Source organism: Salarias fasciatus, chromosome 3 (genome assembly GCF_902148845.1).
Source record: "Salarias fasciatus chromosome 3, fSalaFa1.1, whole genome shotgun sequence".
Taxonomy (NCBI): domain Eukaryota; kingdom Metazoa; phylum Chordata; class Actinopteri; order Blenniiformes; family Blenniidae; genus Salarias; species Salarias fasciatus.
In genome coordinates, this window is record NC_043747.1 from 14,019,149 (window position 1) to 14,045,831 (window position 26,683).

Sequence of the window (26,683 nt, forward strand, 5' to 3'; positions counted from 1 at the left end):
TTTACTATCTAGAACAAAGACAGCGTAAGCTCAGTGGAGGTATTCTACTCAAACACCGTCAGCGAGTGAGAGCCAAAAGGACAAAAAAAAAAAAAAAAACTGCTTTTATACCAGTTAAATGGATGAAAACCTGGAAAATCATAAATATGGAAAAAAAAAAGACCAGGAGCTTGGAGCTAACAGTGGGACAAATCACCCGCCCCCTGTGGCACCAGGAATGTGTCTCGGTAGACTGGAGGTGCAAACATATTTAATAAAAGAATCTGCCATTCAACTGAGGTTTTTCGAGCCCTCGAAAGGAACTGATGGATGAGAGAGGAAAAAAAAAAAAAGTGAATTTTCAACAACAGGAAACTTTCTGCATGTCTTTCTGGTGCGGTTAAGCCATGAAGCAACATCCAAAAGGCTGCCAAGAAGCGCTGCTATTGTGTCCTTTCGACAGCCTCTCGCTGTGGGTGCTTTACACCATGAGGTGGCAGCTTGGCGTGCACATCCAGCCGAGCCTTTCACAGTGACTCACAAATCACAAATCGTGCAGATTAGGCATGAAATGCGAAGCAAAGCGAGTCTGGCTCCGCAGACAAATCAGAATAAATAAAAGGAGTTTACAATAATCACCTGTTCTTGGAATGATTTGTTTCTGCTGAGCTGAAAGCAAAGATCCAGACTCAGATTTGAGGTGACAACCTTCAAAAATTAAGAGGAAAAATTCCAAAACGCAGTTATTTTGACCTCTACGACCGCTACTTCCCAACAGAATGACACAGGGCTCGGTTTACAAAGACGAGCGAGTGATGCAGACGAAAGCAGATACAAGGTAATGATAGTTGTTTTCTTTGGGACACAGCGCCAAAACGCTACTCGGTTCAGGGAGGGGGTGGGGGTCCTGAAATGTGCGTGGGGACTGATACAAACGGCTGTCAGTGCTGATGACGCCTGAGGAACAGCAGAGGAGAGCTAAACACACAGGCAGCCGAGCGTTCGGCCAAACACATCGGCGACGGCGCTACTTTCTACACAAGCCAACTATTCCAGTGTTTGGATCGCAGTAAATAAACACAGGCCGCGCTCCGGGCAGCCCGTTAGCGCACCGTCTTAATTCTCCTTTGAAAAGCAATCAGCAAATTTTGCACTCAATTACGATTGCGAGGCGTGTGTTGTGAAGCCAAGAGGGCCGGAGGCGCGACGAGGCCGCCGAGGGAAGAGCAGAGGAAACAAAAGGAAGGGATGGAGAGATGCTGTTTGGCCGACCGCGCTGCTATTGTTCCTAACGAAGGCGGAGGAAGATGAAGCTCTGCTTGTTGGACGACCGTCCTTGCTGGGCTTTGGAGCCAATAATCAAAAGTCTCAAATATCCACTTGGAGTCTTCCTGACGCTCCACCACATGTCCCACGTCTTCAGGTTTCTAAAATAGACTCTCAATGCTGCCTGAAACTCTATAATAACACAGATTACACAACAAAAGATGAAATATTTCAACCATGAAAGAGATGAAAACCAAGAATTTAAGAACTTCAGAAGTCGGTCATCATGTGTTTTCACATTAGGAGGAAAAAGGGGAAAGATCAGTGTGCTGCTGCTCACTCTGACGGACAGATTATATTCCAGTCACCTGTCAGCGGCTCAGATTAAGTACATTTTCCTTAAATACGGAAAACTCCACGACAGGGAAAAAGAAACCCGAGCCCGGTGCCTTCTTCTGCAGACTGTGTCAATATGCATATGATGGCCTTTTCAGTTGGCAAGACACACGATATTTGCACATCTGCTGAATCCCTTGTCATGTGCTCCGCGCCGCACGGCGAGGCACTCGCTGTCATGAAGCAAGTTCGTCTCTGTAATCCAACCGGGAAGCTCTGAACTCAGACAATTCATCCCTCTGTACAAGGACAAGCGCTCTTTAATTTTGTGACTTGGATCAAAACTGGTGGAGTTACTGGAGCTCAGTTTGCAGGAGACGACTTGTGCTACTGTAATTACTCTGACGTTGAGAAGACCTCAAGATCTGGAGGATGCATTGCTGCTGCGCAGGGCGACATCGTGCAAACACAATAAAGGGCATTTTATTCTGAAGGTTAACAAGCAAGTTTAAAGACAATAAATAACAAAAAAATCAATAACAGAAATCTACCAGATCAGGAATTAAAGTGAAAAGCAGAAAATAATTACAGTACCAGAATGAGAAGCGCTGTCACCAGGAGTCTGCAGGATGTAAACTTTTGCTCCATGCCTGTCCGAGGTGTCCTGGTGGGACGTGTGTTTGTGTGCGATGCCCTGGTCTCTGGGTCAGAGTGTGTGTGTCCTGCCTGCCTGCCGTCTCCTCTCCTCTCTGACTCGCTCCCGTTCTTCCTCTGGAGTAACTTGGTGAAAGAGAGGGTGGGAGGGGGACTGGGAGCGTGTGTGTGTGTGTGTGTGTGTGTGTGTGTGGGTTTCAGTGCGTGCCTTGCGTGAATGTCGGGGGGAAGTAATCAGAGGGGGGGTCCGAGCCCCTCGAGTCCTCAGCTCCAGCACCCCGGCCAATCAATAAATGGGCCTCAGTCACACGTGCTTGAACAAACAAGGAGCTGAGCCAGCTGCAACTTCACAACTTCACACGTGTGTGTATGTGCGTTCTTGTATTTCTATCCTTGTTGGGGCCAAATGTCCCCACAAGGATAGCAAAACGTGGAACGACGTGCCTTGTGGGGACCTTTTTCCGGTCCTAAGTAGGAGAAACAGTGTTTTTTTGACCATGTTGTTGTTACTGAAAAAAGTAAAAGTGCAAAAACATTTCTTTAGGGTTAGGCTTTGTTGTGGTGTGGGTTAGGGTTAGGGTAAGGGTCAGGGTTAGGGGCTAGACATGAATGGGAGTCAATGGACGGTCCCCACAAGGATAGAAATACAAGACTGAGCGTGTGTGCGTGTGTGTGCGTCCATGAACCGACAACAGAACAGTTTTCTTTTTTTCCATTTCTCCTAATATCTCAGATTTCCGTCTCTTGTCTTCCTCGTGCCACTGTGTCTCTGGCTGCCTCTGCACGTTTGTTTTCAAGAGCTTTGTTTTGGAAATGTCTGGAATTTGCAGTCATCTTGCGGTATCTTTGGAAATGGCTATATTTCCGTGCACGCACAGAGAGGGCAGCGGGGGCTCACGTCTAAACAGAACAGGGACATATTTGGCGTCGCTTGAGTCAGGACTGCTTTGTTTTTTCACTTGGATCTTCATGTGAAAGAGCCCCATGTAAATCAGTCCGGCCGCTGAAGCTATCAGGATAGATTTCTCAAACATAATCGCCTTTTTTTTTCTTTTTCTATTCTTTTATGAGCTGAAGGTCAGCTTCAATGGAGCCTTTCATAACATCTGGCTGCTTAAGCCGGAGAACATTTACACTGTGGAGGTGGGGAACAAGCCAGGTGTCCCCTGGAGGGACAAACCTTTTGGTTATGGAGGGGGAAAAAAAAAAAAACCTGGTAAGACAGACAGGTCTGGCCGCAGTGGGGCTATACTATACAGTTTCACTTCGCTAAAACACAAAACAACACAACCTGAGAGGCTGACTTTAAAAATAGAAAAACTCAAAATAGGTGTCAACCCGCTGGTTGTGACTTACAAGGCAGAAGGCTATCATTCCAAAGACAATAAAAACTCGGAGTCCCCTAAAATTAAGACTTCAAATCTACCTTCCGATCAAACACCAAATCAAAAACCACGTAATTGCTGTTAATTAAGGCAGGCAGGAATGCAAGAGCGGAAGCCTTGGCTCTTTACTGGGACGCACGCTAACTGTCTGTGTTTCGTTTCTCCCACGAGGAGTTCTCACCGGCTCCGCTTGTTTGATTAGGTGAAGCAAGATGTCTCCACATTCCACAAATTTGGGAGAATTATCTTAAAACACACACTCGACTATCCACTTAACGTGGGTGTACCGCGCGGTGCCAGCGGGGAGGGACGTGGACGTGCACGTTTTCACAGGCCTTTTCACCCCCATGCCGCCTTCATCCACAACCTTCTGATATTTGCTTTCAGAAGAAATCCTTCTCATATTTGCAAATGTGCGCCTACAGAAAATAAACTGCGGCACCGGAGGAGGAAATGAATGTGTTTGATTGACGCGAGGCCCGGAGCCAGTTTTCTACCACAACATTGTTGGAGGTGTCTCCTGACTGGTTAAACAATAATTCATAAAGATGATGAGGTGAGAAAAAAGCAATATAGTGTATTGTTATTTAACAAGCTCGGAGATCGAGTTGCACGAGGAAGCATGCAGGAGGTTTTCCGCGGCTTCGGGGAACCGATTGCGCGCCGACAAATGTGGTCATCCAGAGTTTTAAAAGATAATTCTGCTTTATTACAAGGCTGGGCCTTTCCCATATATCTTATCTGCTATGACAACACTGCGTGCCAAGTAATTGCTGACATCTGGAAACAATGTAAAATCACAGGGATTGACACAAGTAGATTGGAGGTTATAAACAGATAGTTAGAGCCACATTACCAGAGTTAGAAAACAAAGTGGTGAGTCTTTATCAGTCTGATGCAAGATCAAATACAATACGGTTACATTTGGGAAGCCAAAATAATTCACTTTAAGTGCACATTTTTAGGTTAATTACCAAGTGCAATCATTTTTATTTGCACTGGTTCCATTTTCTCTGCTTACGGCCAGAAAAGACAAGAATCTTAACATACAGCAAATGGTTAGACACGTGGCAAAAGATGAAGCTTGGGCAGATCAGATCACATTTTCTGCATAGATCATTTGATCTGGTGTAGCCAAAATACTTGATTGCAGAGCACATGTGCAGCAAGACATATTTCAGAAAAGCTGCATGTTATAAAAACCCTGGTCTCCTAGTTAATTTTTAAAAATATATCCGTTTCTGCAGCACAATGAAAAATAGCAGCACACGACTACAACTAACTCCCAAAGTTTCAAAAACTGCAGTTCAGTTTTAAATTACCACCATAATGTTGGCAAATACGTCGCTGACTTTTATCATTTTTGCAAAAAAAAAAACTATATCATCATGAATAACAAGCAATAAAACTGTCGTTCTTATATCACATTTACACATAATGAGTCATCCGAGCCAAAAGGGAAGAAATGTTAAATTTGCTTGTCGTTTCCACTTCCTGGCATCATGACCAGAAGCTCATGAACTCGTCTCCCTTTAAGTTCTAAAAACACGCCATCATTGCTCCCATCGTCACTCACTGTTGGGTAAAATGACTCTAGGAAAATTTCCCTCATGCTTAATGTTTTCGAGGACTCGTAAAGAGGTCGAGGTTTAACTGATCCCTTCCTCTCCTCCTCTGCGGCGGAACGCAGGGGTCAAATTAAAAGACCGTCATATCGCGGCCTGAGTTAACGGTCCCAGTGTTCTCCCAAAACAGAGACAAATGAAGGTAAAGTTACCGGCGGCTGCGGGAATCAAACTCCCAACTCCGGGCTCCCACGAGGCGACTGAAACGGCTCGGCCGCCTCCCGCCGCCCCCGCCGGCGACGTACGCATGATTTACACCAAAGTCGTCGTTTAAAAGGATTTCTGGGCCGCGGTATAAAATGTTTTACCAGGACAGGAATTTTATGACTTGCAGCTGAAAATCGGCCACACTTCCCCGTCCCACCAAAACCGGCAGATTAAGGCGAAGACGCGACGCCCTCACAATCCACTCAGTCCGATTTAAGCCAGATGGGAGGCGAGGTGCAGAGCGGCAGCATCACAGCTAAAACATGCACTTTCAAACCCTTATCTAGTTTGATTCTTCAGGGTTTTTGACATTTTCTGTCCACTTTTCAATTTTTTTCTTCTTCTTTTATGAAAAGATTTTGATTTAGAAATATCTGGTTTCGGTTGGTGGTAATCTGTGGATGACAGATTTAAAGGGTCATAAACGCACCTTCTGAGGACACTGCGCTACGGTTTAGGTGGGAGGAAGAACTGCGCTGCATGCGAGGCCTTGGAATAAATAATGTGCTCTCGGGGAGGACAAAACGCCAACTCGGCCTTTAACAGAATCATCTCTGCTGGCACCGAGTCCCGCAGACCTTCTGACTGAACTCCCTACAGGTCTGCAGAGAAAAGCATTTGTTCTGCCTGAATATTGGTCCCAGAACTTTTTTTTTTTACATCATGAATCAAAACAAGATGATTTGTTTCTCAGAAATTGAGGCTCATATTAAGGACTTGTCAACTTGGAAGAATCGGCGAGGCTCCTCTGGACGGCCTGCCAGCTGAAACTGGGAATTTATATGCAACAAGTGGAGAAGGACGATGATAAAATGCTGTAACTTTCTTTTGATTTATCAAAATCTTTATTAATTTTCAGTCCATATCACCCAGACTTATTTTATAGAGACATATTGAATAAACCGGTAACCACAATCAGGTCCCACCTGAGCAAACCTCTGAAACTCCTCGCACGGCCTCAGTGCGCTGGGGCGACCGAGCACGGAATTAAGAATCAGCAGCGACATTTACGGCTTCCTGAAACTGTGTTGATACGTTCTCGGCCCACAGCTTTTCCCATGAGCACATTGAAAAGCGCTCATATGCTTTAGCAGCTTTCTGGTGAACGCACAGGCCGAGACCATCCGGGTTCTTACTACACACACACACACAGACACACACACACGTGCTCTCCACCACGGCCACTGTGGCATTTTAAAGAGGGAATGAAAAGAGGGGGATGTGCATAAATTAGCTGCGTGAAGCCGCTGGAGTCAGTTAAACCGGACCGCCAAGGTGGGCCGGGAGGAAACGGGGGAGCGTGGGACCTGAGTCCAGATCTGGGCAGACGCTAAGCACCGGGGCTTATTTATGGACGAGCCAGCGACAAGCTGATCGCACGTGCTTCGACACGGAGGCCGTATTGCCACATCATCTGGGTATTACAGCGTCTCTGAGAGGTTTGCGCTCGTTTTTATGTACGTGTGGAAATCAATAAATGTGTCGTAATACTAAAAGTTTTTAAATCCAACCTTATGAAGCCACGTCTGAACCATCATCACACAGTCGGTACAGTTTGACGTAACCGAGGTTAGGTTCAGCTGGACACGACTGACGTGTTTCACGGTGTTCACTCGATGTAAAGAGAAAACAGCATGTTAGTAGAGGCTCCTCTCCCCGGCCAGCTGCGCTGCTTTGACAGCGCTGATTGCACATCCTCCCCGTCTTGGTGCCGTGAAACTGAACAGAAGACGTCAGCGCTCCATCTGGGGCCGTTCGCCCTCGACACACATCCTGCTCGAGACATCCCCTTTCTCTGTAAACTCTGTAAACTCCTTCCTGTCTGAGAATATCTCACTTGTTTTGGTTTCTGGTGACATGGAAAGTGGACACACAGGTATAATTTACGATGACAGCAGAGGAGGGGATGTCGAAAGCGTCCCCTGTGATTCTGGAGAACAGGTTTCGATTTCGATGCTGGGGAAGTGACAGCCTGGTTCAACAAGTGACACTTTAGACGTGTTTTGTCCAGAATGCGTGGTTGATAAAAGCCATCCATCCCAGAAGTGACAATAGGTAATTAAAAGAGGGGTTTGAATGGAATAATACTGCCGGGATCAGGTGAGCAACTTGCACCTTATTATAAACCTTTCGTTTTCTTTTTAAATGTGCTACCAGCACGAATCGTCTGGTAGCTTTTGATTCTGTTCAGTTGATTTAAAACCTCCTTGTTTGGCAGCATTTTGCAGAATTCCAGTCATGAATCAAACCTTCAGCTCCACTGATTACATTAATTCCATCTTCTCTCTGTGTCACTGTTTTCCATTCATGACTTTCTCTCGTTCTTCTGCTTTAATCGCTCAATCATCTCCTTAAATGTTTCTCTAAGGCAGTTGGGAGACGTTCCTATGACTCCTGAAGAAGGCAGAAGCCTGGACGGCTTTCTGCAGAGGACGTCTCTAGAAGCCCCGCGTGATGATTAAAAAATATTGCAGTCATTTGCAGCAGCCATTTGCGGTAATCAACAGCGTGAAACCTTAGCTTTTTGGCTGCAACAGAGGCCGTCGGGACTGCTGAACTGTAAATACAACATGTATGATTAGGTCAAAGGTCACAGCCGCATGTAAAACGTTGATCAGCACGAAAGAAGTGAGAACGTTTGAAAACAAAACAAAAACAAATGTGATGGAAAAACCTACTCAAACACAAAGAACTAAGCAAATACATAAGAAGGGTGACTAACAACTGGTATTCAAGCCATCTAATGACAGCATGAGACCGAGGAGAGATGCAGCTCGAAGCAATAAAACAGTCGAGACATGAAACAGACTCTTGTTAACATCTTTCGTAATTGCGGAACGAGACACAACAGTTCACCCCGATTTCTGGAGCGCAGACATGAAGGAGCAGCTCCAAATAAAAGAGGCACCTGGTTAGTCTCAGAAGCTTATTATTCATGATGTGTGAGTTTGGACTCTTTACACTCTCGGAGAGCCGCAGCCTTTCTCGCCGCGGACGGCGTGTCTGATCTCCTGTATATTCTACACACAGCTAGGGTTTCAGCTTTTAACCCCCAAAATTAAGTCGCAACGGCTACATGTGTTTTTCATTCTGTAAAATGTATTGTGTGTTTTGTTTGGCTCCGGGCTGATCAGAGAAAGTGAAAGGAATATGATGGAGGCGGTCAAACCAGGCTTTAACCCTTGGAGCGTCCTCAGATATCCGCTTTTTAAAACTCGGTTAAATGATGTTGCAATTACACGGAGAGCAACGGGGCGTCTGCACCTCGGTTCCTTCGTCTGACCTCTACGTGACCTTCAAATATGGAAGCCATCACGAGAAACAAATGGATGACACTCGGAGCACGTTGTTCCAATTCCCTTTGTCAGACAGAAAATCCAGAGACTCTTTCATAAGTGTACAGCGGGGTTTTCAGCACAACCCTCCTCAAGTCATCACTCGTTTTGTGATGAGGGTCCGTCTCTGGATGAAAAGGTGATTTGATGTTCTGATCTTTGTAAAACTGAACAGATTTTTAACGATTGCATTGAAAGAAAAATATGAACAAAGTTAAAATGTATTTAACGAATTACAAGGTCGTGACCACCGAGGCCACCCTTAAGTCTTTAAGAATGTCGTTTCAAATCAGTTAAACACCAAAAATGACTTTTTTTGCATTGAGCACTATAATTCCACCAACAAAAAGACAAAACGACGCAGGCTGTCATGCAATGTGCCTCCTCGTCCAGAGCTTGCCGGGGTGCTGAAAGCGCCGACGGGCCTTTCAAGCAGGTCACACTTCGACACATCGACTGGGCTTTGTCCTGCAGCGCCCACATTCAGAGAGAGGAAACGATCCATCAGCCTGCCACAGCAACAGCTCTCAAATCGGGCATTCCTCGCTCAGATGCTCCTGCCATCGGACAAGCAAGCCCATCTCATGTGAATAACTGGAATTAGAACTGACCAACTGGAGACATTCATGAATAGTTTCTGTCAGCACGAAGTTCTGACAACACAAACAGGATCACACAGTAGATTAATGTTTCCCTCCTCGGGCCTAAAAGACTCTGCATGTGTGTTTTCTCTGGATACTCTGGTTTCCTCTAACATTTCACGTGCATCTCCCTGTGTGTGTAACTGTCCAAATATGTTCTAAAATGGAATGAAAACCAGTTGAGAAGGCCACATTTCCCAGTATCCGGCATGCACATGAATGTATCACGCAGCAAGTCACATCGAACCCAGAGTTTTCCAAAACTGGTCTTTTTCTCACAAAGAAGTGGGAACTTTTATCTTAATGCATTCTAAAATAGGCTTTAATCAACACAAACAAAATAAATCAGATGCATTCAAACACCACAGCTCCAGGATTTGTGCACTGATTTGTTGCCACTCTCATTCAAAGTCTGCATCTGAAGCACTGTGGGTAAAACAACTGAGAACGTAAAAGCGACAGAGTGAAACAAAGAAAAGGAGAAGTGTGTGTGTGTGTGTGTGTGTGTGTGTGTGTGTATAGCTCACATTTGCATGCCAAGAAATACATCAGTCCCTCAATTGCACTTTGAGAAAAGCCAGTTTACACAGCAAAGCTCACGCCTCGGGCTACATTACTCTTTATATTAGTGTTGAAACAAGGAAATTACATCAAGTTCCTCTTTCACAGTTTACACAACAAAAATCACTGAGTGCACGCTTGTGAAAAGAAACCTCATGCGTCGCGCTTCGAAAGGTTCGCGTCCAGTGAACCGCTGGCCCAGGTGACCGAGGGGGGAGAGGAAACATTTGGATGCATGAGCGAAGAGTAACCACACAGGAAAAAGAGCCGCGGCGGGTCGGTTCACCCCCAGTCCGCCCGCTCCCACATAAAAAACACTTCTGCCCTGTTTTCCCAGGAGCCCTTGGACTCACAGCTGTCTAAATACGCTACTGTAGTGAACTCCCAACCAGCAGAGCGTTTGCACCGCTGTGGAAGGAGAAGCCGAGGTAGTAACGGTCGACAGCAGACAGAAAGAAAGGTGTCACCGTTTTATCGTCACTCCTGACTAGAAGCTAAATGCATGTGATAAATTTAGGATAGTTTTAAACTCAACCACATATTTATTTTTTTAATTTGCCTGCTTCAAAAGTCATTTGTCCCCACTGAACAGTGACGGTTGTTGAAGCAAACCCTCATTATACTCATCTCCTGCTTAAATACAAGATTGTTCTGAAAAGAAACAATTTAATGGGGAATAGTAATCAAATCAAACGCCGAATATAACAAGGCAGGAAAATATTTTCTGTGGGGCAGTAACATATCGTGTTTCTGTTGTGATTTTTCTAAATTTCACACAAAATTTTATTATGCTCATCCGACAATTGCATGTCATAAGTAGAAACAGGCAGTTTTTTCATTTTTTTATGCATTATTTATTAAAATTCTCTTTGAGAAAGCTCATAAGCCAAAGGGAAAAAAAACACTTGTGTATATGTATTGTTCTTTTTAAAGAAATTTGAGGAAGTCGGGTTTGTAAATTCATACACACAGACTATTTGGGGTATTTCTAAGAAATATAACTTAAAAAAAAAATCAAGAAAACACAGTTCCACAAAGGACAAAAATGAAAACCTGTATTTTTCAAGAAATTGTGATTCAAAAAGAAAAACTTGGAGCTTAAAACTAACTTTTAGTTGATCAAAGTAGATATGAATGCAATTTAAAAGCAATAACGACAAATTAATCATACAGATGGACTTGAATACATTAAGCAAAAATGATTCTTGGGTATCATTCAAACACAACTTTCACTCTCATTTCATCTCTTCTAAAATACAGTTCCAGAAACTCCAAAGCGAGGAGTCATTTCCAACACCTGCCGCTGCCATCGTAGCTCAACAGCGGCATCTTGTGTCCAAAAAGAAAAACTACAACCTTCAGTCTGGTTCCAGCTGCTCGGCAGATCCTAACAGAGTTTGTCTGATTTACTGTTAAGAGTGTTTATGGAGTTTGTTGACTTCATTTCACACTTACAGACACTTGAGAAAAACAGAGTGTAGATGAAACCCTCCCTGATACCGTCTGGTGGGGGGTGGGATCTTAACATCGAACACACCGGCGAGACGTGCCTGTTTGTGTGTGTGTGTGTGGCGGTCCCGGGCCGCGAGGTTTACATTAACCCATGGCTCCTGGCATCAGACGCGAAATGAGAGGGTGTTAAAATAAATCTTCACGCCGACCCACAGACGGAGGAGACGTGCCCATACATCACACACACCACTGTATACACTTTAAATCATTAGCAGCTACTACAAACACAAACACCGTTTCTCTCCGTGCGCTGTCGTCATCGAATTCTTGCACACAAGGACGAGCAATTGAGTGCGAAACAGCGCCAGGGTTTGAAACCTCTTCCCCCCCCCCCCCTTGCTTCGCCTCTGTTTCCCATCTCTCCATCGTGCGCGGCCTCTCGGTGGAAGATGGAGTCGAAGGGAAGCTCATCTCCTTCCCCCTATCATTATCCCTGAGAGGAGCCGGTGGCGAGGAGCGCCGCTCGTTTGCTTGTGGTTCAACCTGTAAAAACCGAAGGCGCCACAAATCATAACCCAACAGCGTGAAGCAAATTCCTCACTTTGAGGAAATTAAAGTGTGCTGGATATCATATGGGTCAGTAGGAAAGGCCTCAGAAGGATGTTTCTCCTTTTTCTAAACCCGATCCTTTTTCTCTCTTTTTCTTTTCTTTTTTCCATTTCTAGCTGTGTAGGGACGAGCTCTCACTCGTTTTCTGCACATTATTAATGATTTCAACGGCGATCAAATGATTGATGGCTTGATTTTCCCTCAACAGATTTGGCTCCGCGGCAACGTGAGGAGAAGATTAACATCATAAATCACAGACGGACGATCTTCACGGACGCACCAACAGGACAATACGGACGTTTCATCCAGGGACGACGCAGCACCAAACCCAAAGGCTCGTCTTTAGTCAACTAACACCCTGGCTTCCGGCCAGAGGCCTGCAGGCAATATCCTCACCCCAGGACCTTCATCGTTCACTCTGGACCCATAAATCTGGAAGCTTCAATACTCTGCGGGGTCACCTTTCATTGTGATTTGGTTTAAGACGCTTGGAAGAAAAAAAAAAATAAATAAAAATGGGGGAACGAAATCCAGGAAATCTGCATGCCTGTTGAGGGAGGATGCACCTCGTCTGCAGCGCCAGATGCTTTTCAAGACAGGAACTGTTTACGGGAGACATATTGTAAAAAGCTGGTGTCTATTTCAGTGTCTGACATCTGAGAGGAACTTGGACATATGAAGATCTTTAATGTCAGAAAACTTCACGAGGAACAATCCAGTACCATGGATGAAGGTGATTTAGAAGAAAACACTGAATTTATTCCATCAACACTTTATTGCCCCGAGTAGGGAGGATTCCAGATGAAAACTGAAGCTTTTAACGTAACGACAAAGTGGGCATTTTATGAGGTCAGTTTAACTGGACACCGTATTTACTGCAGTCTGAGCACAACTTTTTCCTCCCATTTCAATCTCAAAATCAGAGACATTTATGGTGACAGTTTCTACCGAGGATTGAGACCATTTGAGCCACTTGATCTCACTTTCTATCTTTATAAAATGTAGACACAAAAAACGCGTTGAACCTGAAGAGATCTTTAAACGGCGCCTATTTGAAGTCGAAGGCGCCCCTCCGTGTTGTGTAAAGACTTGGTCTGAGTATTGCCTCCTTGTGTTGCAAGAATTGTTCACTTCTCAGCTTGGAAGACTATCAGGGTCATTTTTCAATTTTGTGGTTTGTGAACAGATTAAATTCTCTCCCAGGGCTCCAAGGGAGCGAAAAACTGGGGGTGTGTGAAGGACAAAGCGAGCCTGTAACGAGTGTGTAATTGTGGATCGGCTGTAGGTCAGGACCAACACACACAAACAAACACACAAACGTCATGGCTCTTATTTTCTCAGACTGCTTCCACCGGTTTGCAGCGATTGGTTCCCAGCATGCACCAGAGGGAGGCCACCGCGTTCAGACCAAATCCCTCTTTCAATACGCTTTAAAGACCTGGACCGGAGTCCCAGGGGTTCGCTCCTCACTGAGAGACGTGTGGAGGACTGGCTTTAGGTTACTTTTTGGAAGCATATTTTTGCAGTTACTCAAAACAGTTTAAGCACAGTCGATAATGCTAGAGAGAGCTGTAAAAATACTGACTCCTTCAATAAAAACCACCGCTGGAAACACATCAGAGGATGATTTGCTTTGAGATTGTTTTCTTTCTTAAGAAAAAAAAAAAAAAAAAAAAAAAAAGAAACACTAAAATTAAAAGTTCCAAGAAATGTGAGAACATAAAAACAGTATCTGGACAAATTGAAACCAAACATTATATGTTCAAGAAATGTTTTTCCTTTGATGATGATAATTGTGCAACTATTATCACAACATAACTTCCAGCCAAGCCACGGGTTGTTACAGCAGTAGCGCCGTTCACCACAATATTCTACCTTTTACTTTCTACATTTTCTTATACTTCTTAATCTCTTCACCTGTGTAACTAGTTACTTACAGTGGGAATATGATTATCTGATGCTTTACGGTACAGCTTCTTTACTTTCTGTAAGTTTTCCTTCCAGCTCCCGTAGGTGCAGTTGGGTCATGTTACCCTGTACTTACAAAAGCGATAAAAATCAGTCATTTAGTCGGGGACGACATACAGGCCGATTGCCCTTTTTTTTGGTGCGAGCATCCAGCAGCGTATAAAACGCTGCCGTGACCAGAGCCGAACGCAGCTTTCCACACTGGAAAAACTAGGGAGATTGGATGTGCTTGTTCCACCACAGTACGGTAAACAATTATCCCCCACAAAACAGAGCAGTTACAGGCCGCATTAAAGAGAAAGGGATACGCTTTGGGTTGCAGCCTGCCCACCGCTTCACCTAAACCCTGTTCTGCATGGGTGGCGGGGATCCTTCAGCAGCAGGTAATTACTGCTGTAACTCAGGTTAACACTGCCGCTTACACTGGAGATTGGCTTCGTACCGACAGCCGTCCGAGCCAAGTGTCCCGCTGCAAAAGGAGTCGCACAGGAGCCGAGGCCGGAGAACCGCCGACGCCGTTTCAGTCAGTAACATACAGTGGGAAAACAGGACGGCTCCACTTTGAAAACAAGCTTCACCGTTGAGTTTTTCTGGAAGGAGCCGACCACATCCAGAAAAACTCGCTTGATTGAGACGTTCTTGTTTAGAAAACAGTCTGGCATGATTTAATTTAACTTAATGTGCTCTTATTCAACTGTAATGAAACCACAAACATGACAAAGACCTTGAAGGATCTCTCCCGCGTGCTCAAACACACATCCAGAAAATAGAGAGACTAATAGCAGCGATCGCCTCTTGGAGGCAATTAATATGAGCCGTGCCAAAAACCCAGAGCTGGATGGAATTTTGTGGCTCCAGCTCATCCCGACTGTATGTATGTGTCTCTCCGTGTGGGTCCGCTCATGGCTGTGTGAATGTGCGCCGAACACGCAGAAGAATACAAACATCTGCGACGGGGAGTGCAGACGAAAATGTAAACAATTAGAAATCAATCACGGGGGCCAGAAAACGTGTGTGCGTGCCTTCACACGCCGAGGAGGAGCAGATAGGGCGAGGGGGGGGTGGGGGGTGGGGGGTGGGGGGGGGGGGGGGGGGTGGGGTGGGGGGGGGGGGCGACGGAGGGGGAAATTTTTCCCATTAATCAAAGACACAGTTCTGCACGAGGTGACATGCGATACGTCGAACGCGAACGGCGCAGAAATCACAAACACATGGGGGCCCCGTGCGTATATCCCAGCGTCTGCACGTGTCGGCACGCAAACACAAACAACTGTGGGATTACAGGAGGGCGTGCTGCGCAGGAGTCCTCGCAAATGGGAGCGTCTGTGTGTGCGTGTGTGCAGTGTGCACTCACACACTCGACCATATTTTGCGATGTGGGTGTTGCGGTGAGGTCTCATCCCGGTTACCTCGGCGGCACCGCTCCGTCGCCCGCAGCACGCCGGCGGGAGACCACATCAAGCAGGGGTTTACTGAACACATATTGCTGATGGAACAAGTACAGGGGCGAGAAAAAGCTCCCCGGTCCAGATCCACGTGGCTTCGCACCGCATTCACCAGCACTCAGCACTTTCTCTGGGAGATCTGGGATCCAGCCTCCCCAACAGCGCCGGCGTGTGCCAAACACCAGTCGGGCCCGCCAAGGCGAACACGTAAGAGAGGCGAAACTCTCCCAGCAAGAGTCCCTCCATGTTTTAAAGGAAAGACATCATCTTTTTCGATATTTTCTGAACTGCTATCGATGCAAATCGCCTCTTACTAGAGCAGGACATGATGCAAAGAGCAGTTATTAACTCAATCGAGCTAAACGAAGACATCAGCTTCCAAAATGACACCTTTAACACCAGGGGGCACAGCGCAGAAAAAAACCCAGAAAAGCCTTGAGCCTAAACATCCTGTCTTCCTGCCAAAGCTAACATGTCCATCCTTTTTAATGAAGACAAATGAAGTGTTTAATTGTGCAAGACTGCTGCCCTTTCCACCTGGCGCTGCACGCAAAACACAGCTGCCAAGTCAGCATGCAGCCGAGCAACGGACCCCTCTCTGTGCTGCTGCTGCTGCTGTCATGGCTACTGTGCGGGCCCCGTGTTCGATTCCCCCGTCTGGCTCCTGGCTCAACCAGTCCAGCTTCAACCACTCGGAACTCCCTCAGATCAACGCTCACTGGCAAGCTTCTTAAAAAAGTAGAATTGACACGATGACACGAGGGAAGACAGGAAGATGTCTGACAACACATCCATCAGTCAAAATAATGAGAAAGAAGACAAAAAAAACCCAAACATATTCCATGAAACGTGTGAAAACATGCAGAGTGGAAATGCGCTCACGTCAGGCCCGCAGTCCCTGCTGCGAAAATGGGGCTCTAATGACGGTCATTACCCACCACTTAACTGCCACAACCCATAATATCCTGGTCATTTGTGGAGCGCTTAACGCAAAATGTCACCTAAAGCTGCAATCACGCCGGCCCACGGTGTACTTAAATAGGTTACAAGGCAACAAAACTGAGAAACCTCTTTCACAGAAACATTTTGCAGACGGAGAACAAGTGGACAGCTTGTCACAATGTCCTGCTTCAGTCCCTTTAACTATTCTCATCTTTCTGCTTGAAACTAAATGAATATACCTCATTAATTACTCCTGGCCGAGGCCCTCTACTGTATATGATGATGTTTATTCACTATATATTTGAATATAACTGTGTGAAAATGATTTTCATGGACACTAAGGTCAGTGCAGCTGATGGAAAACTTCACGATCACACAAACACAGTAAAACAGACACTTGCGCACGCACGCACACACACACACACACACACACACACACACACACACACACTGACACACACACACAGTAAATGAAGGATCAGCTTTCAGTAACCCACTTTAAAGTTGCTGTTGACAGGATGATCGTATTTGCTGTCTAGACCGGAGCGGCTGAGGAGAAAACCGTGTGGTGAGTCTCTCCTATCTCCTTTCTCGTCTTTTGTCCAAAGTCTGCTTTTTCTCTCTTATCCCGACTCTTACACTGACAACACTTGCTCCCTGTCCTCCTTTCTTTTCTCCCGTCCATCACCCCCCCCCCCCCCACCCCCCGCCCCCCAGGCTGAGTAGTGTATACCACCCAAGCACTGCTTTTAAAACCAGAACTTCAAAAGAGCTTGAGTTTCAGTCTTCCATGTTACTTTCTTTCGTCTGTTAAACAGCATTAAAAAAAAAATCGATGTTTTCAAATGATTTTTCTTTCAACAGCATTTTTTTTTTGACTGAAGAAATTCAAACAAACATGGTGGTAAAACAGTCACTTCTGGTCAAACCATGAGAGTGGAAATAGCCTAAGCTTTATTTATGGCCTTATCTTCTGTTTATCTTTATAAGTCTTACTCATTCAGCCTTTCTCAAGACTCGGCGGCCAACATATCATCCGTCAGACCCCCCGCACCCTTTGAATCGGGAACTCATCAACCCAATAAACATGCTTAGAACCTGACGTTGCTGAGGCTCCGCAGGACATGCACACCGTCACATAATGAATATGGGTTCATTTACAGAGGTATGTCGGGCCTTCGCCGCGTAAGACGGCTCTATCCCGTCGAAATGCCTCACGCCGAGGCTGCCAGGAAAAACACTTCCACTCGGAGGGAACAATTCATCTGCGGCCCTCTTGGGGGAATAGGGTGAAGGGTGCTGGGGAGGTCAGTCCGACTGCCCACCGACCGACCCTGGCACATGAAAGTTAAACAAGAGAAAGCGAGTCCACTCCGGAGTCACAGATCCCCCTCGTGGGTTGGTTTGGTAATTAAGCTGCGTTTATCTTGGCTGGAAATCAAGCTCTAATATTGAAGCGAGATCCAGCGCAGAGCAGCGCCACAGGCACACAGAGACTGAAACCAGCTGAGTGGTGAAAGGAAAAACCAGTCAGACATGAAGGAAAGATCACATTATAGCCACTCAATTAAATACTTTAGATCATATTTGGGGACTATCCCACTAAAGTCATCTGACATGTGCATCTTTTCCCACTCTTTTTAAGTGAAGCCATGACTTTTTAGAAGTTTCAACAGATTTCCCTGAACTTTAAAATACGGAGCACCTGCATGCTGACAGCAACAGATGACAGTTATCTGAATGAAAACCATGAGGAGCGACTGAGGCTTGGATGGCAGGAACACAGGATGTAGGATTAGATTTATAAATACTATTTGTCTGAGGTTTTTAAAATCCCTCAAAACCTTTTGCTGATGCAAATTCAGAAATTTTCCTGAGGTCAACGTGCCCTAAACCACACAGCTTACTCGGTTACAGAATGAAGTCCAATTGCTGTAAAGGTAGCTGTTTGTGGTTTCTAACTACAGTCCCGTAAGCATGTATCACCGTGTTTAACTTCTTCACTCCTAATAGAGTTTTTAAATGGTTTTTCCATTATAAGCCTGCCTTTGGGATATAAAAGACCACGCAAGAAGTTTGGGGAAAAAAAAGCGAAATGTATGTTTAGGTGGGGGAATCGAAAAGAAAAGAGGGAAGAGAAAGTTTTACAGGAAGCGGCACGGTAAATATTGATCACTGACGAAATCAGTTTTAACAGGCTGTGATAGCACCGAGACCGTTCCCCTCGCTAAGGGGGGATGGGAGCTTCCACACCGGCACTGGTGACAGCAGCAGCTCAAACCGTCTCTCCCGCCCCGATCAGATAAAACATCTGGGTGAAGCACCGGCTTCAGGAAACTTCTCCGGGCAGGATTCATGTCTCATCAAAAGGTGATGACAAGTGGGAGTAACTTGAGGCGAAGGCCGCACCCCGCCCTCGGACACGCAACGGGTGTTAAATGTGTGTGTTTGCACGCGCTGCCCTGCTTCACGTCGAGCCGGGTCAGCGTGAAGTCAGATTACACCTCCTCTCCCAGAATCCCACCGTCATCACTCACAAACACTCATTACTGAGGTGCGACGTACATGATTTTTCACTCCTTTGCTCTCATGTGTTACGTCAACGCACCGCAACAGATTTATGAGCTGATTCAGCTTTATCTGATGCCTCAGATAATTTTTTTTTTTTTTTTTTTGTTCATAAATTATTAAAGGAATGTTTTTATATACTGAGTTTACGGGAAACTCACCGGGTCCTCTGGTTTTTGGCTGTTGTCCTGAAGTGGCTCTTCGGGAAGGTGATCCCGTCGAATCAGGGTGAACTCCCGGATGAACACCGCGTCCCCGTCATTGGCCAACACTGCCACCTGGAAAACAGAAACCACAGTCACAATGGCTCTTTAAGATGTTACATCTAGAGATCTATGATTGTCAGCTTTTAAAAGACGAGGCAGGAGATCCTGGTGACAGAGTTCACGAGGGGGGGGGGGGGGGGATGTTCGGAGCTCTGTTTGTCAGATTGTTGTTGAAACAATTCACACTCCTCCATGCGCAGCTACAGGTGGGCAGCCGTCTGCTGCAGCCGAGTCATCCGGGGTCAAGACGGGTCAGAGCCGGGCCTTCGCTGTGGCACTGACCTCAGAGGTTAAAAATACACGCGATAACTCCCAGTCATGTGCACTTGTGCTCACGCTCCACTTTATTAGATACACCTCAGTAGGACAGGGCTTGACCCTCTCCTTAAAACGATCGACCCGGTAACGACACACAGTTTCCTTCTGCTGGTGAAGATCATCGGCTTCATGGTACAACGTCTCTTCTGCATACCTTGGTTTCTGCTTAGCATTAGGGCAGCATTGTACTTTCTCCACTGGTCAAATACAGTAGTAATGGAGGGTTTTTTGTTTTTTTTTTGTTTTTTTTTAGTGGAACTGTAGCAGGGCTCTGTTGCCATCGAGAGGTCCCAGAAGGTACGTGCCAGTGATTTCCATATAAAAGTCACTTAACCAGCCAAACGGCTAAAAAGTGCATCTAAAGTGCAACCAAATGTAAGTGGTGATGACAGCGGGGGTTTTGTTGCAGACTCTGGAGGAATTCACAGCAGAAGACATCTGATATCACGAGACGTAGCAGCCCTTGTATTGAGGGGCGACTGAAGCACCAGTGGGGGGGGGGGGGGGGGGGGGGGGGGGGGGGGGGGGGGGCATTTTGGATAGGGCCCATTAGCAGCGCAGCAGGGCCCGCATTCTCAAGGATGCACAAATTCGCAGAGCAGGGGCCCTCAGCTGCTCTCCATGGGTCATAAACACCATGTAATGACCGCGGTCAGCCGCCTGCCTCGCGGGCATGTGCTACGGCAGCGCGAACCGGGGCACAGGAGGTGGAATCTTGACGTTCTTCACCGTTTAAGGGGTGGTAGTTTTTCAAAAAAAACACAAACACAAATGCTGCCAAGTAGCTGTACCGCAGCAGCTTTCTGTGGGAAACCGTCAAAGAGCGGACTCCTCAAAGAGACAAATCGTATCTGGTCCAAAGCCGCCTCCCAGCACCGTTTTTACTGCAGTCAGTCACTCCGCTGAGGCTTCTCACACAGCGCTGCGATGTCGGCAAACGCATTACCGGAGGAAAAAAAAAAAAAAATCCCACAATGTACCAGCACATTTTTGTAGGTTACTGCCTTGAACGTGTGTCAGACTCGGCAGCGAAGAGGAAAAAACTGTTCATAGCCGAAACCATGCAAAGCGGACTGCATGAGAGATCTTTAAGTAAGGAAGGAGATGAGAAAATATAAAGACCAAGATGATAAGCACACTGGGCACAGTGAAGTCAGTGGCTGAAAATGCAGTCTTGATCTTTGCTAACATTTTATGTCAGCGATGCTGAAAATCACGGCTGCACGAGCACGACTCGGGGGAGGAGCAAACGCAAGTCAAGCATGCAAACATTTAAGAGCAGCGTTGTGTGTGTGTGTGTGTGTGTGTGTGTCAGATCAGATGTACTGAAAACAACTTAAGTGACCAGATGTCCTTGCTCAAGGCCAAATGGAGGCCCGGCTGAGATGAACACACTGATTGTGTCTCTCTCGAGAGAGATTTCCAACCCGTGTATTTAAAAATTATCTTCTCACACACTTCTGGCCTGTTGACGCTTTACAAAATCTGACAGTCATTTCCTCGTCATGGAGGAGCCTGCGTCCGTTCTCCACAAAGAAGTGGGGAACGCTGGGACCGGAGCGAGCTCCGGACTAATGGAGCATGGCAGCTACACTCTGCATTGCTGGAGTCTTTAAAGGAGATCTATCAAACCCGTTTCCTTATGAAAACAAGCTGGCTGTGCAGTGCCAACGTCAAGCATCCAGAACACCCCCACTGGACAGAATCATTAGGAACTGGCAGGAGCTGATGCTTCTGAAAACAGCCAAAGTGCTGAGTTATGCTGAGATGAGAGGAAGGTGGACAGAGGATGCCGAGCAAACCCTCGATTTTTAAACATATGAGCCAAATAAAGTCACTCAGATACTTTAAAAACGTCTTGAACAAATATTTTTTAATCTATCGAAGCTTGGATTACACGTCTATTTCCTGACGTGGAAAGCAAGTAATCTTTATTTTTCAACAGCTACTTGTGTGGACCAAAACTGAACCAAAAGGAGCCGCACACACAATTTCTCAATAACACTTTAGCTTTAAATCAATTTAGCTTTTATTTCCACACTGTTAATAGAATGAATCTGTGACATTTCCATAAAAAATGAGATGAATGGGCTGATGGTCGAAAGCACCTTCATCACCTCTACATGCGTGAACTAATGTTTAAATAATTTGAAATGAACATGACAGGAGGTCAAGAAAACACACAAGTCTTTGAAGAAACCAAACTCTAAATCTGCACATCAGGTTCAAAAGCAGTGTGTGTGTGTGTGTGTGTGTGTGTGTGTTTTGTGCGTCAGTGTCACAAAAGAGCGACGGTGGAAGCAGAGCAGGGAACCGGGCCGGTGATTCATTAACCTCCAACCCGAGTTGGATTTCAAAGAGCGCGTTTCAAGCGAGGAAGAGGAGAGGAAGTGAACTCCGGGGCACGTCGGGCCTTCAAAAGCACATAATCAACAGTAATAACATCCAACCTGATATTATAATTGAGCTTTCCTATGACGGGGTGCCAGCTTCCACTGTTTGGGTGGAAACTGTGAAAAAAGCGGTGTCGATCGCCGTGCTGCTCCACTCCAAAAACTAAACTTACACTTCATGCTCTGTTGCCTTTGATTAATAAGACTCCATCTGATGTTTAGATAAGGACATCTCTCTTTTTCTCTTTTTTTTTTTTCAAGACCGGCTCCTGTCTGAATGAAACCTAAGCGGAAAAGATATTTTTGCTAATCCACTTTCAGTGAGAGTGATGTGAATTTTCACTTAACACGTTTTGAGAGAGGAAACGCCGCGGCCTTTGTTTCCTTCCCGAAGACCCTCAACCATATTGCCCCCCCTCCCCACACAGGGGGAAGAACCAGACGGCTCTGAGCGACACGCTCTCATTTCGGTGAGGATTTTCAGCCTGGTGGAGGTTGTGACAGAGCCTTGGCGCCGCTCAGAGCGCTGCTGGTTACAATTTGCACTTCAGACGTCCGCACAGGGTCGCTACCTGCAACGCAACACTTCATGAATACGCTCTCCGAGAAAACTAAATAAAACTGAAAGACCACTTTCACCACGTTCTCCAGTTTCTGATGGATTATTTAGTTGTCTTATGTCTTCCCTCAGGCAGCCTTGGAGGATGTACCATCTCCGCAGTCTCCCTGCCAGACTCCTCTTATCTTGATTTACGGATCTCCCGTCTCCTAAGTGCAGCCCGTCCTGCAAACACGCAGGAAAGAGTGGCAAGAAGCTCAACTTGTCTCCATCGCTGCAGTCTTTAACTTCTCATCCCGAGCAGCGCGGGGAAAGGAGAAAACCTGAAGGGAGGGAAAACAAATCCAGCTTTGATAGATGAAAAACTTTCCTGGCACTGTCATCACATCGCTCTCCGATTTGCTCTCCGGTGTGTGAATGTCTCATAACGATGCATGGCACCCTCCTAATGATGCATGAGCACGTCCACGACGCCGTTTTTCAAAGCGGCGTGTTTTACTTTCAATATGAAGGATTTTCTGTTGAAAAGAAATACAGCTGCAGCACATAGTGGGGAAAAAAAACTGCATGGAAGAGAAAGATGAGCACCGCAAAAGACATCTTTTAAAGGTTTATTACCGTTTTTCCCCTCATTTTATGAAGGTGGATTTTAGATGTAATCTCAAATGAAGGGCTAACATTTGCCACATGTTGATTTTAAGCAGCTTTAAACCGAACTGAAGTCAGCTGTACTTTGTGGGATTTCACAATAAAAATGGAAATTGAAGCAATATCCTTGATCATGGCTTAAAACTTGTGGTGTGAAGTGTTTGTGGACATTTATTGTTTCTAAAATGGTGTTATCTGAAAAACATTTCAACATAGGACAACATTAAGAGGTTTGAAGATGTGAATTTTTATTGTGAATTTTATTTATTGTGATGTGAATTTTATATTTTTATTGTAATATTTCTCCTTTCACAATAATTTTTTTTTTGCCAATAGGTGTTTTACTTCCTGTTCCATATTTTCTTTCCTTATCTTATTGACTTCAATCGAAGTATTTAGCATATTTGACCATATCCTCTGTGCACTGGTGCTTCCCATCCAACCTGCTGAAGCTTGGAAGGTGCTGCAGAGAATCGGTGCACCGAGCTTGTGGCATCAAATTTAAAAATTCCCAAAGGTGCATCAACAAAGCAAAAGCTGTGAATACTTCTCATTTTAAGTTATTTGCAAATATTTAAAAATCAGTTTTGACAGTGCCATTATTTTATGGAGAAAATTGAGGACAAAAATTAATTGAATCTACTTTGGAAGTAAAAAAAGTTCATGACATGAATACCATGATCATTTTAAAGAAGTACTGTATATACAAACATGTTTGCACATACAGTTATGTAAATCTGCTGATATTTTTAATTTTCATGTAATTATCCTTGTTTAAAGGTATAATGGATGATGTTTTAGCCAATGAATGGCGTGATGCGAGTGTCAACTATTGGTCCTCTGACATGTCAATCACGCTGAATAAATGCTTGCGTCAAGTCGTCAAGCGCGCTCATAGGAGCAGCAGAGCAGGTAGGACGGTCTGGCGCATGCACGTTTTTCAAGAAGCGAGTAACAGACGTTTGGCTTCGACTTTTTCGAGAAAATCGTCCATTATACATTTAACACAAGACATACAATCCATGATAACCTGAAAGTCTTCTGCATTGAGATTCCCACACTGGTGTTCTGTATTTACTGGTACATATTTTTGCAGGATGCATCAACACGCTTGCCGATGGCAAGCAATATTCAACTGCCTTATCAGCTTCATATGAGTGTCAGACGTCAGAGAGGTAACACTGAAGGGAAAATAATTCTATTGGCTGTGGCTCCCTCAAGACTTCTGATATACAGTACTTGAGAATCATAACTGTCAATATCTTCAATATTCAGACTTTGACCGCTGAGCACTTGGCAGGTAAACAACTTTCTGCATGAGAGGCTGTTCAGTCTTCTTGATGCAAAACACAAACAGAAGACGGCAGTCCCATGTGAGGGGTTCAGTTCTGCTTCTGAAAAGCTCTGGCAGTGGGATCAAGCATTTCACCTGAACATCAGAGCCTCTCGTCTGTCCAGAACAAAAAAAAAAAAGACAAAGGATCGTCCATTTGATCAGACTTTGGGACACCTTCCAAGAATTTGGGAGCCAAATGCAGCTCATGGAGAACCGAGCGTGTGTGACTTCAGTCAGCAGCAGGAAAAACAGAGGTAAGGGACAGTTTACCAGAGTCTTTTGTTTTTTACAGTTCTAAAACTCTCAGATTCAAAATATTTCATATGAAGTATGTTTGACCTCCTTCACATGAAATATACCTGGATGCTAATAATTGAGTTCCACATGTTCACAAGATGAGAAGCTGCATATCTGCAGCATGTACATAACATGTATAAACTCTTTAAAGCATTGTAAATATGTACAAACATGCTCCTGCTGCATTGATAAATATTTTATGTACTTGGAAATGGTTTGACGAGAACTGAAATGTCAACACTGCATGCATAAAAGGTGAATCCGTACATTTAAAATGTCCTCAAGAAGCACCCTGTGGACAAATTCATCAGAACTTTTAAGGAAGCCCAGACTTTCATCAACACAGTAAAACAGTTCGAAGATGAATAAAGCTTTATTGTAAACGGACTAGAATATGACCAGTGAATGTGAATTATGTTGCAGGGACCACAAATGTCCCTTATTATTTCAGTATTAGGCAGCAGGATAAATCATTGCAAGAGGTCATCATCCATCATTTCCCTCCGCAGTTGTCAACAGCTATTTTTCTTCAACTACCCTTTGGCTTTTGCGAGAATTCCTCCCGGCCGCAGAATATCAGCCTGCAACGCAAACAGAGACCAAATACTATAATGCTCACACCTGCTGTTCCCGCACAATAAATCACCGGTCCTCACTGACCACAGGCTGCCCGCAGCCACCGGGGTCGGACCCGTCCGAGCGCGCCGCATTAGCATGCGGCACGTCGCGCTAAGCAGACAGGTCATCCACCTGCTGACCATGTGTGAGGCCGAGAGGATTCATCGGAGCCTTCCTGCTTTAGCGGGGGAGCTAATTCTGTGGCGGGACAATCCCCGGCTGGCAGCAGCGTTCGTATCCCATTGGCCGGCAGGGACATATCTCCGTGCAAAAAATAGCTTTACCGCCAACATTAATCTCTGCTGCAGACACGGTGTGGTTTTGCTGCTCAGGTAACAGTCGCTCTATATTTTAATGCGGAGGTTTTTAATGAAGCCCCTCAGAAGAGCTCTGTTAACTCTAAAGAATCTGCAAAGGAGACTCGTGACAATTCCATGCCGGAAACCACAAAATAAATTAGAAAAAATAGCCTTTCCTTTACAGGACAAAGTTCATGTGCAACACTGTTTCACCGATTCAGCACGACTCTTCCTCAGTTTTTGCATACATCTAGTGATTCGTCAGTGCAGCATTAGTGTAGCAAACATATTTGAAATGCGCTGACAGAGAGTTAACCAGCTGATTAATGCAGCTATAATTCACAACTGCATTTAGTATGAGGGAAAATATAACCTGAATCCAGCTGAAAGAAGCTCTGCAGTCCAGTGGCTGCAGTCTGAGGATCTCCCAACACTCTCGACCCTGCAGCTCTTACAGTTCGTACCAGCTGTTGGAAACAATGAGAATCCCAGATGGACTCCCAACAGTACACAATGAGGGCAGAGGCGCAAAGCAGCCAAGTGAAGACCGCGTCCGGACCCATCACAAGCCATTTCCTGAAACATGAAAGTTTTCCTGCAACGCTGTCACGCACAGAAAGAATGACAGCCCGGGACTTTCATGCTGAACAGGATCACTCCATTAAGTATTTTGTTGTATTGTTGTGAATATTTCCCTGTAGTCCACCAAGCCCTGGACCCATGAGACCGAAATGAAAGGCTTTGACATATTAACCCCGCACAGAGACATCCGCCCACTCTGAATCTTCCAAGACACCCACTTAAAGTAAAAAAAAAAAAAGCCGTTTGCTGCACTAACACGCCGGCCCTGCCCATGACGGACGGCTTTGGCGTCGGTTTCGCAGCGCAGCGCAGAGAGGAAGGTTATGTAAGAGTGTGAAACTAAAGCAAGCAAGGGTGGACAAATCCCGGACAGAGTCACGCCTTCTGTCTCATT

General features: G+C 45.4%; 1 protein-coding gene across 4 annotated transcripts in view; it reads right to left on the minus strand.

The window, feature by feature from the left end:
- Window positions 1-26,683, minus strand: part of LOC115384982 (ADAMTS-like protein 1) — a 72,189-nt gene that overhangs the window by 25,620 nt on the left and 19,886 nt on the right. For 3 of the 4 annotated variants that reach the window (XM_030087095.1, XM_030087094.1, XM_030087098.1), the window contains exon 2: window positions 19,135-19,251. In XM_030087095.1, the coding sequence (XP_029942955.1) occupies window positions 19,135-19,251 (117 nt within the window). Of the gene's footprint in view, window positions 1-2,175; window positions 2,307-19,134; window positions 19,252-26,683 lie in introns of those variants that run through there. The other variant, XM_030087097.1, reaches the window with a different exon arrangement.